Source organism: Lampetra planeri, chromosome 25 (assembly GCF_965212315.1).
Source record: "Lampetra planeri chromosome 25, kcLamPlan1.2.h2, whole genome shotgun sequence".
Classification (NCBI taxonomy): Eukaryota; Metazoa; Chordata; class Hyperoartia; order Petromyzontiformes; family Petromyzontidae; genus Lampetra; species Lampetra planeri.
This window is the reverse complement of record NC_136131.1, coordinates 2,702,944-2,721,153: the sequence shown is the minus strand read 5'-3', so window position 1 is coordinate 2,721,153 and position 18,210 is coordinate 2,702,944. Positions and strand designations below refer to the sequence as shown.

Sequence of the window (18,210 nt, the reverse complement as noted above, 5' to 3'; positions counted from 1 at the left end):
CTGTGGGAGGAGAGCCAATGCCTCATTGGCCTCTCCCCTCATGGCGTCTGTGACCACCACAGTGGCTAAACGGGGGCTCTGGACGGGTGCGAGGGGCTGGTAACCCCTCCACCTTCAATTAATTACCACGAAACCACGACTTAAACATAAATACACAAACACACACACAAATATACACACACAAATACAACAACAACAACAACCGCCATTCGCCACTAAGTGGCGGTGACGTCACCACGACGCTTGTGCCAGGCCATGTGCACCTTGAGGCCACGTGAAGTGTCGAACGCCCACTGGCAGGAGGTCACGGGGCAGACCCAGGTGCCACGGGTCGACTGACCGAGATGACCGAGATGACTGGCTGATGCACCACCTGTGCCCCCTACTGTACCAACTTGCTGTGCTTTAGCCACCCGGCGCTCCGCTCGTTGTTGTGAGCGTCGCTCCTCCGCCCTCCGTTGTTGTTGGAGGGCGACTGCCTCCAACTGCCCAGTAGCGTCCTTCACGAGCCTCCTCCACTGAGGCCGATCTTGACACCGCTGGTACCAGTCATCGGCAAGTCCACTCAGCTCCACGTCCTCCTGTACCACATCACTCCATCTCTTCTCTAGCCCGTGCCGCGCCCGTTTAGCCCCCTCGATCCGGCCGAACAAAAGCTGTTTAGGCATGCGGTGGCTGGGCATGCGGGCTACATGACCCAGCCAACGCAGCCTTGCCTGCCGGAGGAGCTCACTGATGGGACTTTGCCCAGATCTTTCAAAGAGTTGTGAGCTCCTCACACAATCCAACCTGGTTAAACCCAGGATGGATCGTAGGCAGGCCAGCCTAAATGTTTCCAACCGGCGAAGATGCTCCACTAGGGGGGTCCACGTTTCGCAAGCGTAGAGAAGGGAGGGAATGACCGTGGCCGAGAAAACCTGAAGCTTCGTGCGGAGCGACAGACCAGGTAGCTTCCACACAGCGTTACGCAACCGATGAAAAGATATTGCCGCTCGACTGATTCGGAGTGAGACCTCTGCTGATAAACTGGAGCCGGTCATAAGCACACTGCCCAGGTATGGGAAACTCTCCACTCTCTCCACAACTGCCCCATCACCAATTGGGAGTTGTGGGGGTGGAGTGTCCGATGGTACAAAATACCCAGGCAGGTGCTTAGTTTTGGTGGGGCTGATGGTAAGGCCCCACCTCTTAGTGGCACGCTCCAGTCTCAGCAGCAGCGTCTCCAACTCCTCTTCTGAATGAGCAGCTATTACCAAATCATCGGCATACATAACGTGGTTGACCAATAGGGAGCCATCCCTTGATCGCACCCGGGCGTCGATCAGCCTCCCATTATATCTGTACCAAATGGAAATTCCCCCGGTACAGCTATTGAAGGCTTCACGAACTACGCAGTCGAAATAGATGTTAAATAATGTGGGAGCCAGAGGACATCCCTGTCGCACCCCAAGGTGTACAGGGAAAGGCTCCGACTCCCGGCCACGTAGTTTTACCCGGGCCCGCTCACCATCATGAAGGTCCTTAATGATCGTGAGCAGAGGGTCAGGGACTCCGAAAGCACGAAGAACAACCCAGAGCCCAGTCCTACTGATGGTATCATAGGCCTTGACCAGGTCAATAAAGCAGAGATGTAGGTTTTTTTGGAATTCCCTACACCTCTGCTGTAGCAGACGGACAGAAAATATGGCATCTGTGCAGGACCGCCCTTTCCTGAAACCGCATTGGGGCTCCGCAAGCCTCTCCTCAGCGTGCCTAGCAAGGCGATGTTGAATAATCCTTGCCAGGACCTTACCCGGAACACTGAGGAGTGAGATGCCCCTGTAGTTATTACAGTCGGTACGGTCCCCCTTCTTAAAGAGGGGGACCACCAGGGCATCCTTCCAGTCCTGCGGAACCCGTCCAGTGGTCCAGACTGTTGTTATGATGTCATATAGGGCAGTCTGTGCACAAACGCCACCCTCCCTCAGCATTTCGCTTGGGAGATCATCTCTGCCCGGTGCCTTCCCTGGTCTCAGACTCCGGATCGCCCTCAGTACTTCCTCAACAGCTGGCACCTCAGCCAGCCACTCACAGGGGGTGACCTCTTCCAATATTTGAGGCACCGCAGCCTCAGCAGGGTTATCCCCACTTTGTGCCATGATGTTTTCCTGGCTGAGAGATTTTCCCTCCCCCAGGACATCACAGAAATGCTCAGCAAATCTGCAAACCTGTTCCTGGGGGTCGGAGATTGGATCACCGTTTTTTCCTCTAATGATGGTAATAGGTGTGGCGCTGCAGGTTACTTTTTTGATGGAGTTAAATAGTGATTTGTGATCGCGGGCCACTGAGGCAGACTCCATCTCCTCAGCAACCCGCGACCACCACCCATCCTTACAGCACCTTACGGCTCTCCGAACCTCAGAGCGAAGGCTGCGGTAAACCTCCTCATTCTCTGACGTGGGATGCTGTAGGCGATGAGAGTGGGCCTGTCGCTTTTTCTCAATTAACCTGAACACCTCCTCTGTCAGCCAGGGTTTCTGGGGAGGTCTGGACCGCGTACCCAAAGCAGCCATTGCAGCTGCATGAGTCACAGTTTTAAACCTCGCCCATTTACCCTCGACATCAGGTGGAGTGGGGGACGATGCCAACCCCAGCTGCAAGCGATGATGAAATTCTCGCTTGCAGCTTTCATCAGCTAACTGAGACCAGGCCACTTTTGGTTGGAATGGGATCCTGGGTGTACACCCACCACCGGAGTGGAAGAATGGCAGGCGCATCTTACAGATGACTAGTCGATGGTCAGAGGGCAGATCAGCTCCACGGTAGGTCCTGGTGTCAAGGACATGGGCTCGCATCCGCTGGTCCGTCACTATGTAGTCCAGCAGATGTTCTTGCTTGGACCCGGCATGTATCCATGATGTTGTGTGGATGCGCCGATGCCGGAAGAGCGTGTTGGTAATTACAAGCCCATGGGCTGCACAAAAATCTAGCAGCCTCCTACCGTTATTATTGAGCTGATCTGGCCCATGCCTTCCAATCACTCCAGACCAGGTGTCAGCATCATGACCAACTCGGGCATTGAAGTTACCCAACAAGATGACTCTGTCCCGAGTGGCCACTTTAGCCAGCACCTGTGACAGGAGGTCATAGAAAGCGTCTGACTCATCGGCTTTGCCTGCATCCCTCCACGGATGTTCGTCTTCGGTGGGGGCATAAGTAACCACGACCACCATTCCTCGCCTCTGATTGATGGGAAGGCGAGCCCAAAGTATCCTGGGGCTTACAGCTTCCCACACCTCACCGCCACGCTCCCACGCCCCCTTCATTCTTTTGTTCAGAAGAAGAGCCACACCCTGTTGTTTGGCAGTCTCCTGCCCCGAGTAGAGGACTGTCCACCCCTCATGGTGGCAGGATCCAGAACCAGTCCACCGGACCTCCTGAATGCCACAGAGATCCAGACGGTACCGGTCTAGCTCCCGACAGAGGAGTGGCAGCCTCTCCTCCGCAGTGAGCGTTCGAACATTCCACGTGGCCATCCGCAATGGTTTTTCGTTGTTTCTGGAGGAGCCCCGAGGGTGAAAATTCAATCTCCTGGCTCCGCCAAATGGGGTTTGGCCAGGAGACGTCATAAAAGCCTGACCCCCCGGGGCCTCCGGCACAAGCTTATTAGTTACAGGTCTATGTTTACTTCGTAGTTTAGTGGTGGTTAATTGAAGGTGGAGGGGTTACCAGCCCCTCGCACCCGTCCAGAGCCCCCGTTTAGCCACTGTGGTGGCCACAGACGCCATGAGGGGAGAGGCCAATGGGCATTGGACCTCCCCCCACAGCACTGCCCACGACAGTGTTGCCCGTCCGGCACCTCGAGGAGGTAGGAGGTTGTTTTGCCGGACACACAAATACACACACAAATACACACACACAAATACACACACAAACACACCCACACAAACACACACAAATACACACACACACACAAATAAACACACACACAAATACACACACAAATACACACACACACAAACACACAAATACACACACACAAACACACACAGACACACACAAACACACAACAACCGTCATTCGCCACTGAGTGGCAGTGACGTCACCACGACGCTTGTGCCAGGCCATGTGCACCTTGAGGCCACGTGAAGTGTCGAACGCCCGCTGGCAGGAGGTCATGAGGCAGACCCAGCAGGTGCCACAGGTCGACTGACCGAGATGAACACAAACACACACACAACTCCAGAGGTGACACACACACAATGACGTCACGCACCTAGGGGGGCAGGGGTCAGACATTTGTGACGAGGGGGAGGGGGGTTTGAGAAATGTGACGTCACATTACAATGCGGAACTTTAAATAAATATAGACAACACGTTCTACTTAATTAAATAGACTTTTAAATAAATGTTTTCCCCTACAACATCAAAGTGCAGCGGCACATTAAATACGCACTACAATGACAATAGTTTAAAGCGATTTGAAGCATGTTTTATTTGGGGGGGGCAGAGCTTTGTGACGTCATATTTGAGGGGGGGTCTGACTTTTTGTGACGCCGTGTGACGAAGGGAGGGGGGGGTCAAAAATCGTCCAAAATCGCGTGACGTCATTTATGGACGGCCCCAGCGAGACACAGAGAGATGAAATAGAGACAGAGCTGAGATAGCCAGATAGATGAGAGAGACTAAAAGATGACAAAGACGAGAGAGACAGATAGAGACAGAGAGAGATGAGAGATCACAACATCCCAAATCCACAGGTGGCCTCTAAGAGAGCGAGGATTTCCCTCTGTGATCTGGCAAGCAGTGCCCGCTTCTCGGTGTTCACACCCTCTTTACCCCTACCCCTCCTACCCCCATTTACCCCTCCTCCTTGCCACCCCCCCCTTTACCCCTCCTACCCCCCCTTTACCCCTCCCCCTACCCCTCCTACCCCCCTTTACCCCTACCCCCACCCCCGCTACCCCCCTCCTACCCCCCTTTACCCCTCCCCTCCTACCCTCACCCCCCTACCCCCTCCCCCTCCTACCCCCCTTTACCCCTCCCCCTACCCTCCTACTCCCCTTTACCCCTCCCCCTCCTACCCCCACCCACCCCCCGCTACCCCCCTTTACCCCTCCCCCCACCCCCCGCTACCCCCACCCCCCGCCACCAATGGCGGTCCCCGCGCCTCTGTGGGCTCGCGGCGCGCCGCCTGCGGGGCTGCTGCTCGACATCAACGGGGTCCTCTACGACGGCGGCGGCGGCGCGGGAGGAGGAGGAGGCACGGCCATCGCCGGCTCCGTGGACGCCGTCTCCAGGTGGAGAGGGAAGGGGGTCACTGTGGTGGAGAGAGAAGGGGGGCACTGTGGTGGAGAGAGAAGGGGGGCACTGTGGTGGTGGAGAAGGGGGGCACTGTGGTGGAGAGAGAAGGGTGGCACTGTGGTGGAGAGAGAAGGGGGGCACTGTGGTGCAGAGAGAAGGGGGGCACTGCGGTGGAGAAGGGGGGCACTGTGGTGGTGGAGAAGGGGGGCACTGTGGTGGAGAGAGAAGGGGGGCACTGGTGGAGAGAGAAGGGGGGCACTGTGGTGGAGAGAGAAGGAGGGCACTGGTGGAGAGAGAAGGGGGGCACTGTGGTGCAGAGAGAAGGGGGGCACTGCGGTGGAGATGGGGGGCACTGTGGTGGAGAGAGAATGGGGGCACTGTGGTGGAGAGAGAAGGGGGGCACTGCGGTGGAGAAGGGGGCACTGTGGTGGAGAGAGAAGGGGGGCACTGTGGTGCAGAGAGAATGGGGGCACTGTGGTGGAGAGAGAAGGGGGGCACTGTGGTGGAGAGAGAAGGGGGGCACTGTGGTGGAGAGAGAAGGGGGGCACTGTGGTGCAGAGAGAAGGGGGGCACTGCGGTGGAGAAGGGGGGCACTGTGGTGGAGAGAGAAGGGGGGCACTGTGGTGGAGAGAGAAGGGGGGCACTGTGGTGCAGAGAGAAGGGGGGCACTGCGGTGGAGAAGGGGGGCACTGCGGTGGAGAAGGTGGGCACTGTGGTGGTGGAGAAGGGGGGCACTGTGGTGGAGAGAGAAGGGGGGCACTGGTGGAGAAGGGGGGCACTGTGGTGGAGAGAGAAGGGGGGCACTGTGGTGGAGAGAGAAGGGGGGCACTGTGGTGGAGAGAGAAGGGGGGCACTGTGGTGGAGAGAGAAGGGGGGCACTGTGGTGGAGAGAGAAGGGGGGCACTGTGGTGGAGAGAGAAGGGGGGCACTGTGGTGCAGAGCGAAGGGGGGCACTGCGGTGGAGAAGGGGGGCACTGTGGTGGAGAGAGAAGGGGGGCACTGTGGTGGAGAGAGAAGGGGGGCACTGTGGTGCAGAGAGAAGGGGGGCACTGCGGTGGAGAAGGGGGCACTGCGGTGGAGAAGGGGGGCACTGTGGTGGAGAAGGGGGGCACTGCAGTGGAGAAGGGGGGCACTGTGGTGGTGGAGAAGGGGGGCACTGTGGTGGAGAGAGAAGGGGGGCACTGTGGTGGAGAGAGAAGGGGGGCACTGTGGTGGAGAGAGAAGGGGGGCACTGTGGTGGAGAGAGAAGGGGGGCACTGTGGTGGAGAGAGAAGGGGGGCACTGTGGTGGAGAGAGAAGGAGGGCACTGGTGGAGAGAGAAGGGGGGCACTGTGGTGCAGAGAGAAGGGGGGCACTGCGGTGGAGATGGGGGGCACTGTGGTGGAGAGAGAATGGGGGCACTGTGGTGGAGAGAGAAGGGGGGCACTGCGGTGGAGAAGGGGGGCACTGTGGTGGAGAGAGAAGGGGGGCACTGTGGTGCAGAGAGAATGGGGGCACTGTGGTGGAGAGAGAAGGGGGGCACTGTGGTGGAGAGAGAAGGGGGGCACTGTGGTGGAGAGAGAAGGGGGGCACTGTGGTGGAGAGAGAAGGGGGGCACTGTGGTGCAGAGAGAAGGGGGGCACTGCGGTGGAGAAGGGGGGCACTGTGGTGGAGAGAGAAGGGGGGCACTGTGGTGGAGAGAGAAGGGGGGCACTGTGGTGCAGAGAGAAGGGGGGCACTGCGGTGGAGAAGGGGGGCACTGCGGTGGAGAAGGTGGGCACTGTGGTGGTGGAGAAGGGGGGCACTGTGGTGGAGAGAGAAGGGGGGCACTGGTGGAGAAGGGGGGCACTGTGGTGGAGAGAGAAGGGGGGCACTGTGGTGGAGAGAGAAGGGGGGCACTGTGGTGGAGAGAGAAGGAGGGCACTGGTGGAGAGAGAAGGGGGGCACTGTGGTGCAGAGAGAAGGGGGGCACTGCGGTGGAGATGGGGGGCACTGTGGTGGAGAGAGAATGGGGGCACTGTGGTGGAGAGAGAAGGGGGGCACTGCGGTGGAGAAAGGGGCACTGTGGTGGAGAGAGAAGGGGGGCACTGTGGTGCAGAGAGAATGGGGGCACTGTGGTGGAGAGAGAAGGGGGGCACTGTGGTGGAGAGAGAAGGGGGGCACTGTGGTGGAGAGAGAAGGGGGGCACTGTGGTGGAGAGAGAAGGGGGGCACTGTGGTGCAGAGAGAAGGGGGGCACTGCGGTGGAGAAGGGGGGCACTGTGGTGGAGAGAGAAGGGGGGCACTGTGGTGGAGAGAGAAGGGGGGCACTGTGGTGCAGAGAGAAGGGGGGCACTGCGGTGGAGAAGGGGGGCACTGCGGTGGAGAAGGTGGGCACTGTGGTGGTGGAGAAGGGGGGCACTGTGGTGGAGAGAGAAGGGGGGCACTGGTGGAGAAGGGGGGCACTGTGGTGGAGAGAGAAGGGGGGCACTGTGGTGGAGAGAGAAGGGGGGCACTGTGGTGGAGAGAGAAGGGGGGCACTGTGGTGGAGAGAGAAGGGGGGCACTGTGGTGGAGAGAGAAGGGGGGCACTGTGGTGGAGAGAGAAGGGGGGCACTGTGGTGGAGAGAGAAGGGGGGCACTGTGGTGCAGAGCGAAGGGGGGCACTGCGGTGGAGAAGGGGGGCACTGTGGTGGAGAGAGAAGGGGGGCACTGTGGTGGAGAGAGAAGGGGGGCACTGTGGTGCAGAGAGAAGGGGGGCACTGCGGTGGAGAAGGGGGCACTGCGGTGGAGAAGGGGGGCACTGTGGTGGAGAAGGGGGGCACTGCAGTGGAGAAGGGGGGCACTGTGGTGGTGGAGAAGGGGGGCACTGTGGTGGAGAGAGAAGGGGGGCACTGTGGTGGAGAGAGAAGGGGGGCACTGTGGTGGAGAGAGAAGGGGGGCACTGTGGTGGAGAGAGAAGGGGGGCACTGTGGTGGAGAGAGAAGGGGGGCACTGGTGGAGAGAGAAGGAGGGCACTGGTGGAGAGAGAAGGGGGGCACTGTGGTGCAGAGAGAAGGGGGGCACTGCGGTGGAGATGGGGGGCACTGTGGTGGAGAGAGAATGGGGGCACTGTGGTGGAGAGAGAAGGGGGGCACTGCGGTGGAGAAGGGGGGCACTGTGGTGGAGAGAGAAGGGGGGCACTGTGGTGCAGAGAGAATGGGGGCACTGTGGTGGAGAGAGAAGGGGGGCACTGTGGTGGAGAGAGAAGGGGGGCACTGTGGTGGAGAGAGAAGGGGGGCACTGTGGTGGAGAGAGAAGGGGGGCACTGTGGTGCAGAGAGAAGGGGGGCACTGCGGTGGAGAAGGGGGGCACTGTGGTGGAGAGAGAAGGGGGGCACTGTGGTGGAGAGAGAAGGGGGGCACTGTGGTGCAGAGAGAAGGGGGGCACTGCGGTGGAGAAGGGGGGCACTGCGGTGGAGAAGGTGGGCACTGTGGTGGTGGAGAAGGGGGGCACTGTGGTGGAGAGAGAAGGGGGGCACTGGTGGAGAAGGGGGGCACTGTGGTGGAGAGAGAAGGGGGGCACTGTGGTGGAGAGAGAAGGGGGGCACTGTGGTGGAGAGAGAAGGGGGGCACTGTGGTGGAGAGAGAAGGGGGGCACTGTGGTGCAGAGCGAAGGGGGGCACTGCGGTGGAGAAGGGGGGCACTGTGGTGGAGAGAGAAGGGGGGCACTGTGGTGCAGAGAGAAGGGGGGCACTGCGGTGGAGAAGGGGGCACTGCGGTGGAGAAGGGGGGCACTGTGGTGGAGAAGGGGGGCATTGTGGTGGAGAGAGAAGGGGGGCACTGTGGTGGAGAGAGAAGGGGGGCACTGTGGTGGAGAAGGGGGGCACTGTGGTGGAGAGAGAAGGGGGGCACTGTGGTGGAGAGAGAAGGGGGGCACTGTGGTGGAGAGAGAAGGGGGGCACTTTGGTGGAGAGAGAAGGGGGGCACTGTGGTGGAGAGAGAAGGGGGGCACTGGTGGAGAGAGAAGGGGGGCACTGTGGTGGAGAGAGAAGGGGGGCACTGTGGTGGTGGAGAAGGGGGGCACTGTGGTGGAGAGAGAAGGGGGGCACTGTGGTGGAGAGAGAAGGGGGGCACTGTGGTGCAGAGAGAAGGGGGGCACTGCGGTGGAGAAGGGGGGCACTGTGGTGGTGGAGAAGGGGGGCACTGTGGTGGAGAGAGAAGGGGGGCACTGGTGGAGAGAGAAGGGGGGCACTGTGGTGGAGAGAGAAGGAGGGCACTGGTGGAGAGAGAAGGGGGGCACTGTGGTGCAGAGAGAAGGGGGGCACTGCGGTGGAGATGGGGGGCACTGTGGTGGAGAGAGAATGGGGGCACTGTGGTGGAGAGAGAAGGGGGGCACTGCGGTGGAGAAGGGGGCACTGTGGTGGAGAGAGAAGGGGGGCACTGTGGTGCAGAGAGAATGGGGGCACTGTGGTGGAGAGAGAAGGGGGGCACTGTGGTGGAGAGAGAAGGGGGGCACTGTGGTGGAGAGAGAAGGGGGGCACTGTGGTGCAGAGAGAAGGGGGGCACTGCGGTGGAGAAGGGGGGCACTGTGGTGGAGAGAGAAGGGGGGCACTGGTGGAGAGAGAAGGGGGGCACTGTGGTGCAGAGAGAAGGGGGGCACTGCGGTGGAGAAGGGGGGCACTGTGGTGGAGAGAGAAGGGGGGCACTGTGGTGGAGAGAGAAGGGGGGCACTGTGGTGCAGAGAGAAGGGGGGCACTGCGGTGGAGAAGGGGGGCACTGCGGTGGAGAAGGTGGGCACTGTGGTGGTGGAGAAGGGGGGCACTGTGGTGGAGAGAGAAGGGGGGCACTGGTGGAGAAGGGGGGCACTGTGGTGGAGAGAGAAGGGGGGCACTGTGGTGGAGAGAGAAGGGGGGCACTGTGGTGGAGAGAGAAGGGGGGCACTGTGGTGGAGAGAGAAGGGGGGCACTGTGGTGGAGAGAGAAGGGGGGCACTGTGGTGCAGAGCGAAGGGGGGCACTGCGGTGAAGAAGGGGGGCACTGTGGTGGAGAGAGAAGGGGGGCACTGTGGTGCAGAGAGAAGGGGGGCACTGCGGTGGAGAAGGGGGCACTGCGGTGGAGAAGGGGGGCACTGTGGTGGAGAAGGGGGGCATTGTGGTGGAGAGAGAAGGGGGGCACTGTGGTGGAGAGAGAAGGGGGGCACTGTGGTGGAGAAGGGGGGCACTGTGGTGGAGAGAGAAGGGGGGCACTGTGGTGGAGAGAGAAGGGGGGCACTGTGGTGGAGAGAGAAGGGGGGCACTTTGGTGGAGAGAGAAGGGGGGCACTGTGGTGGAGAGAGAAGGGGGGCACTGGTGGAGAGAGAAGGGGGGCACTGTGGTGGAGAGAGAAGGGGGGCACTGTGGTGGAGAGAGAAGGGGGGCACTGTGGTGCAGAGAGAAGAGGAGCACTGTGGTGGAGAGAGAAGGGGGGCACTGTGGTGGTGGAGAAGGGGGGCACTGTGGTGGAGAAGGGGGGCACTGGTGGAGAGAGAAGGGGGGCACTGTGGTGGAGAGAGAAGGGGGGCACTGTGGTGGTGCAGAAGGGGGCACTGTGGTGGAGAGAGAAGGGGGGCACTGTGGTGGAGAGAGAAGGGGGGCACTGTGGTGGTGCAGAAGGGGGCACTGTGGTGGAGAGAGAAGGGGGGCACTGTGGTGGAGAGAGAAGGGGGTGGGGCACTGTGGTGGAGAGGGAAGGGGGGCACTGTGGTGGAGAGAGAAGGGGGGCACTGTGGTGGTGGAGAAGGAAGGGGGGCACTGTGGTGGAGAGAGAAGGGGGGCGCTGTGGTGGAGAGGGAAGGGGGGCACTGTGGTGGAGAGAGAAGGGGGGCACTGTGGTGGAGAGGGAAGGGGGGGGGGCACTGTGGTGGAGAGAGAAGGGGGACACTGTGGTGGAGAGAGAAGGGGGGGGGCACTGGGGTGCAGGTGACCGCAATACAACTCCACGCAACAATGCCGACAACTGCAGCAGATCCTGAGCGACTGCACTAAATCAACTCCTGCCAACCCCGACACACACAAATACTGATTTCACTATGTAACACGACTTTTTGTTCATGGGTAGTAAGTGTTATTTTGTAATTGCTTATACCTTAGAAGTATAGAAAATGGATTTTATTCCCCCAAAAACGTTGCTTTTGTGACCAGGCACTTTATGTGAATGACACAAATGCACACCACATTTTAAATTTCAAAATATCACGGTCCTGGTCACAAAAGCCAAGTTTTTGGGTGAATAACAGCCGTTTTCTGTACCTTTGAGGCATAAGCAATTAGCAAACAACACTTACTACCCAGGAACAAGTAAAATATATTTATTGTTACACTGTTTCCTTCCGGCTGTACCGGGTCAAATCCTACGTGACTTTACCGAAAGAACCTAAGAGTATGAATCCTTGCAGTCACGAACGCTTGCGTATGCGGGGGGGGGGGGGTCTACTGACAATGTACGTACGCATAGGAAACGTAGGAGGGGGGGGGGTGGTGAAGCCTCAATAATAATTTGTCTACATTGGCCTTCAAATGAGCCACAGTTCAGTGTCTCCAGCTGTCAGACCAAGTACTATGGGAGAAGTGGGACTGTGGGAGAGGTGTCACTTCGTGTGCCACCGTGCCCCTGACTGGAGCTATCACGCAGCTCAGCAAAATAAGTGGCCAAGGTACGCAACGTAATTCTTTAATGCAGCCGTCGGTGGACTACCTGTTTTCTTAAATACGTTACTATTATTAATCCTTGATCATTTCTGCGTGGATTAAATATCGGCCGTTTTATGGGTTTCGGGGGGGGTCAAGTTTAGATAGGTTTTTGCGTACTTACTAAATGGATGGCCTCTTATCCTTGCAACCAAGTTGCGTGCGAGCAGTTGCGGGCAACCCCTGTCAAAAGTGTCGACAGTTGGGGGGACAGCGCAATCGATGGGGGTTTGTGGCTACACTTTCCCTCTGCTATTGAGACACGAGTCTCGTCTGGAAGTTCAGCATTACTGGTTCGTGTCAGCCTCGCCACTGCCGATGAAACCCTGAATGTCAAAACCCGCCAAAAGTGTCGCTTGCATTGAAGCAATGGCTCAGATAACCCTAACCGCTCATGAGACAGTGAATGTGAAAACCGGGCCAAAGTTTCTCTTGTATTGAGGCAATGGTTCAGGTAGACCTGACTGCTGTTGAGACGCGGAATGTCGAAACCGGACCAAACAATGTTGCTGGAGTTATCTATTTACAGAAGGGCGTGTGGCTTGCAGGATGTGCAGAAGTACTTCAATTTTTTATGGAAAGGGCCAGATATGTGGAGGAAACATTGTTTATTCTTTGGGTCTTTCGGTAAAGTCACGTAGATAGGTTCAAAATGAATACAAATATACAAAAAAAACATGACGTTTCGATCACAACACAAGCGATCGTCTTCAGGTGGAAAAAAGGGGGGAAAAGCTTCCAAAGGAAAGCTGTTTTTAAAGGTTTAAGATGGGCGTAGCCAAGTGTCAACTTACAGTGTGCCCAACGACGTGGGCGGGGCACAAGGGCCCTGGGGCCAGCACAAGTGGAGATGGTTATGTTAATGTGGGAAATTAACAACTTTTTGTACTTGTAGTATGCCCAACTTCAAGCGGAGATGGTTATTTTAAATATGAAATCGGAGAATCAAGAGAAGGGTAAGCGCATGAGCCCTGGAGAAATTGGTGAAATAAAATAAAACTAACATCGAAAGGTGACGAGATGAAAACATCACAGCCAGTTATGACTTAAACTGGTTGATGACATCCTTCAAATGATTGCTGAGTTTGTACCCATCCTCATGGTGGAAATTGTGTCTGTGTCTACATATATGGATGGCTTCATGAATGAATCTTTGTTGATAGCCAGTGGGCTTGCAAAGTACCTTCGTCTTAGAGAAATCAATTTCGTGTGAGCCAACCGCATTCAGACAATGATCAGCCACGGCTGAAGTGTTGCTCCTCCTGTGTTTCAAATCTACCTTATGCTCACGAACACGGGCAGAGACATGCCGCTTAGTTTCCCCAATGTAACTACTGCCACAGACACAGATTAGTTTGTAGACGCCGGGGTATTGCATGTCAGGGATCCTATGCTTCACAGATGGGATTAGATCACAAATTTTATGCACTGTGTTAAATCGAACCTGGATCTTGTGTTTGCTCATGATATTGGAAATCTTTTTGGTGACAACTGCTATGTATGGCAAGATGATGGTTTTGATTGGGTCCTCAGATGGTTCTTTCCCAACGGTTGGGGTGATAGCTTTAGGGATTGTGTAGTCAGAATATTCAATCGTCTTGAGAGCTTGGTGCACGTGTTTCACTTCACTGGCTAGGTGATGATGGACGGAGATACATCGAGCTCTATGGTGTAGAGTTTTGATGAGGGAATTCTTCTGGGATGGATGGTGGTGGAAGTCCGGTTTTAGGTAGGCATCAGTATGGGTTGCTTTCCTGTAGACAGAGTGGCCCATTGAGCCATCTGGTCTCATTTCGATGAGAACATCCAATAATGGTAGCTTTCCATCCTTTTCCACCTCCATGGTGAATTTGATGGCTGGGTATATGGAATTCATGCGGTTGAGGAATTGGTTCAGAGCTGGTCGGCCATGTGGCCAGATGACGAACGTGTCATCAACGTATCTCTTCCACAAGGACGGGCGTAGAGTGGATGCCTGGATGTCGTCTGTCTCAAAAATGTTCATGAAAACATTGGCTACAACCGGACATAAGGGAGAACCCATTGGAGTACCTTCAACTTGTTTGTAGAATGTTCCATTCCAGGTGAAGTATGTGTTGGTGAGGCAATGTCTCACCAGGGCCGGTACATAAACATTCAATCCTTGTTGGACCAATCTTCAATGATAGCAATGGTTCATATTCTTAGGTTTTTTTTCGGTAAAGTCACGTAGGTAAAACATCAAAATTAATGAAAATAAAATAAAACAAAAATCACGACGTTTCGGAGGCAACACAAGTCTCCGTCATCAGGTGGGACCGTCACAGCCGAATTAGCTGCATCAAGTGATGCAGCTAATTCGGCTCTGATGACGGAGACTTGTGTTGCCTCCGAAACGTCGTGATTTTTGTTTTATTTTATTTTATTTTCATTAATTTTGATGTTTTACCTACGTGACTTTACCGAAAAAACCTAAGAATATGAATCCTTGCAGTCACGAAAGCTTCAAATCTAAAGATAGCAATGGTGTTGGGCACAGTAACTTTGGTGAACAAAGAAACTACATCGAAATAACGAGCAAATCACCTAAAAATAGTGAGATGTCCTTAATTAACGATACCAAGTGATCTAAGTTAAGTACAGATTAGGTGGTCTTACCAGTGAATGGTTGCAAGGTCCCAGACAGAAATCGGGCCAGTTTGTAGGTGGGTAAGTCAATGGTGGAGACGATGGGACGAAGGGGTGTACCTTACAGCTTGCCTTTGGGAGCTTTTCCCCTCTTTTTCAACGGTTTATTTAACTTCACTTGTGTTTGTCGTGGTCAAATCTTGTAATCAAAAGTTAGTCTACTTCCTGTTGTCCAATCAATTAAAAAATTTGTACACGCACTCATATCCGAAAACAATGCATGCCTGTATCAAAATCGGCATCAAATCATCAATTAATTTCCTCCTTTCAAGCAATTAAAATTTTTGTATGGACGGCTTATTAATTATATATTTTTGCGTAGGTCAAAAACACCACGGTCCCTTCACACTGGCCATAGTCCTTTCAGAAGAGGTGGAAGTTACCCCACACTTTACCCCACAAGATGTGACCTGCCAATTGACCAACTGTGGTGTACCCATTTATGCTGCTCGGTGGACAGAGGTGGGGGTGGGGTTAAAAAAAGAAGCACCTTTAAAACTAAACTTACACTTTTAATTTGACAAGGTAAGGCCCACTGAGCGATATAGCTCTTTTTTGAGAAACGATGGGCCACAAATGATAGCTCAAAAAAGTGGCTTATCACGTGGAAATTTATAGCAGCCGATTTTATAGCAGCACCGTTGTTTCAGCTGCCACGCCTGGAGATCGAACCGGAAACCTCTTGGATTGCCTTCTAATCCTGCGTTGTAATTGTTACATCACGACAGCATCATACTCGAGGATCATCTCATTGTGTGATTTGATTGAGAAATTTTATGTTTTAAAGTACAATTGCAGTCGTTTGTAAGAGATCTCAAAATGGGGGGCTTCCTTACCTGTGAAGATGGAGAGACGAAATGAATCTCAAATTGTACTGAACATCCTGTCAATAAAAACTAGGACCCTTAAAGAATGGAAAATTTCTAATTGGATCTTAATTGTTGTTTGAATCTCGATGGTAAACGGAGCATGACAAAAGCCACGGTATTTTCTCCGAAATGTGATTAACAGTCCTTGGCACAGCCACCCCGTGTCTTCGTTTGCAAAAGGCACCATGTAAATGCCTTGTATTTGAACATTAACTAAATTAAATATAGCTCAAGATCTCTCTCTCGCTCTGTGCCATGTCCCTTGTCAAAGATGTCGGCGATCATGAATTTCCTTTTAGTTATTTCTGTTCATGATTATTTCACTAGAAATGTGCACGAGATACTTCCTGCCAGTTGCATCCAATTGTTCAATTTGCTCATGGTGTAACTGTAATTGTACGAGTCAAAGCATTATTTTCAGTCTCCTGGTATTTCCTCATTACATGTCCAAGAAATCTAACATTGCCTTTCTGTAATTATTATTATTATTCATGTTCTTGTTGTGTACCCTGATGCTATCCCTAAATACATTTGTTCTCATGTCTGTCCGTGAAAAGTTTCACATCCTTCATCTTAACAAAACACATTTCTGTTGATATTCGTTGGGTGTTTCGGTAAAGTCACGTAGATAGGTTCAAACAAAATAACAAAAAACTATTAACGTTTCGAACGCAACACAAGCGGTCGTTTTTTTTCTTCCTGATGACGACCGCTTGTGTTGCGATCGAAATGTAGTTTTTTGTTATTTTGTTATTTTCTTTGAACCTATCTACGTGACTTTACTGAAAGACCTAACGAATATGAATTCCTGCAGTCACGAAAGCTTGAAGTTAAGACATTTCTGTTGCTTAGCTTGCAGCAATGTTTTCCATTTCAGACCCGTTAGTAGGACTGTAATAAGGAAAGTAATATTTTCAGACTTACCGGTATTAACCCTTTCCCATTCCGATGATGTACACGTACGTCATCGGAGCGGGAAGGTGTACGTCATCAGCTTTTCTTCCGATTCCGTTCCGATGACATACACACGTACGTCATCGAAATTGGACGTAAAAGGCCTTGCGTGAGGGCGCGTGGCACAGTTTGGCGCCGGCTATCATAGAGTGCGGGTGTGTCGCAGCAGTTCTCTGCTGTGAGTACAATGTCTTTAAAAACAGCGGTACTACGCCTCTAAATAAAATTAGCGCTAACCGCTTGCCTGCTCGGAGATTCAGTGGTGAATGGGACCCCCACCATGCAACTTGCGGACGTCTCGGAACAGGAAAGGGTTAAGTGTAGCATACTGCATAAAACACTGTTGGTGAAAAAGTAGGAGGCATTTTGTACGAGAAAAATGTGTACTGCCTTAAGTTCGCCTGCTCATTGTCCCTCTGAGAGCTGCTCTGAATAATGTATTGTGTGGCTCAAAGAAATGCACGCATGCGAGTGGGAAATTCTCTATCCCATACACACAGCACGGGTGGAATCCACATTTTTTTCTTTACTGGTTTCTCCTGGCAAGCCAGGGTATGGCACCTCTTCAATGCCCACGGGAAGGGAGTTTCGCAACATTTATACGATCAACGAAGCACCAACCCTCGCTGACTCGACAGTGCTGGATTCGAGTTTTGCGCCACCACCAACCCGGCTAAACTATGCCTGTTTAAAGATACAATTGTCGGCATTGGTCACGACGAAATGGACGTTTGGATTTGTTGCGTCTTATTCTGGTTGTGTCCGCCACAGAGCAGAGCTGGTAATATTCCCGAAGAGTACAAGGAGCCCATTTATTTAGACACAATACTTGCCCTTTGAAACTGGCATTCCACACTTGTTTTCTTGACTCTATCCATCGCCATAAAGGAAAGAACGATTGCAAGAAGACACTAGCCCACTGTTGAACAAGAAACTTGTGAGGATAATTGAGTGATACGTGAGATTTGCCGTGCCATGGCATGTGCACGTGGGTGTTTGTGTGGCTCCGCGTGCACATTTGCGCGTTGGATGTTTTCTGTGCGTACGTGCGTTTGTTTACGAGCGTGTGCAATTGTGCATGCCGTCGACGCACCCGCGCCTACCACTGCACCACCTGAGTTCAGTTTCCCGCCACGGTTAACATCGGTGGCACCTGCTCCGAGCCTCCACCAGGTAAATTCCGCATGAAATGGGTGTCTGGTGCAGTCGGTCGCCAAAAGAAAGGGGGGCTTAGTGGAAGTGTGGGGGTCGGTGGCTTATCACCATCATGAGCTGCAGTAACAGCGTCATAATTAGCATTATAATCATCAACATTTCGTTTTATTTAGCCCTAAACCGTCATCATTGGTATTTTTAGAAGTAAACTGGTGTTTATCTAATATGCTAATTCATATGTTGGAGACCAGCCATATGAATGATTGCACTTTGTCAGAAATGTGTGTGCTGTAGACCTTGTTAATGCACAATTGACATGTTACCATTCCCTGCCTCGGTGCAACTTTGAGAAGCCCATAGCTTGGCTGTAATCTCCTTGTCTTGGGCTTGAATTTCGGGTCTGTGGCTCATCACTGTACTGCCCCATGTTTTTCCTTTGAGGCCTGTCGACCAAAGGGTCGAACTCGATTGGCGACTAAATATATTCCAGTCTGGTCTTGAATTCCTGTCCGTGTGTGACCCGGCCAATCAGCTCTCCACAGTCGATATCATAGCGAGCACTTTGTGGGAAATCAACAGTGGCAGTTCTGTGGAGGGCCTGGATCTCACTTTCAGTGTGGC

The 18,210-nt window shown here is 54.0% G+C and overlaps 1 protein-coding gene across 1 annotated transcript in view; it reads left to right on the top strand.

Moving 5' to 3' along the window:
- The first annotated feature begins 5,106 nt into the window (after positions 1-5,106).
- The window catches only part of LOC144727245 (phospholysine phosphohistidine inorganic pyrophosphate phosphatase-like), a 33,088-nt gene continuing 19,984 nt past the window's right edge, over positions 5,107-18,210 (top strand). Inside the window, exon 1 of the mRNA XM_078605932.1 lies at positions 5,107-5,279. Within this exon, the coding sequence (XP_078462058.1) occupies positions 5,134-5,279 (146 nt within the window). The 5' untranslated portion in view covers positions 5,107-5,133. The remainder of the gene's footprint in view (positions 5,280-18,210) is intronic.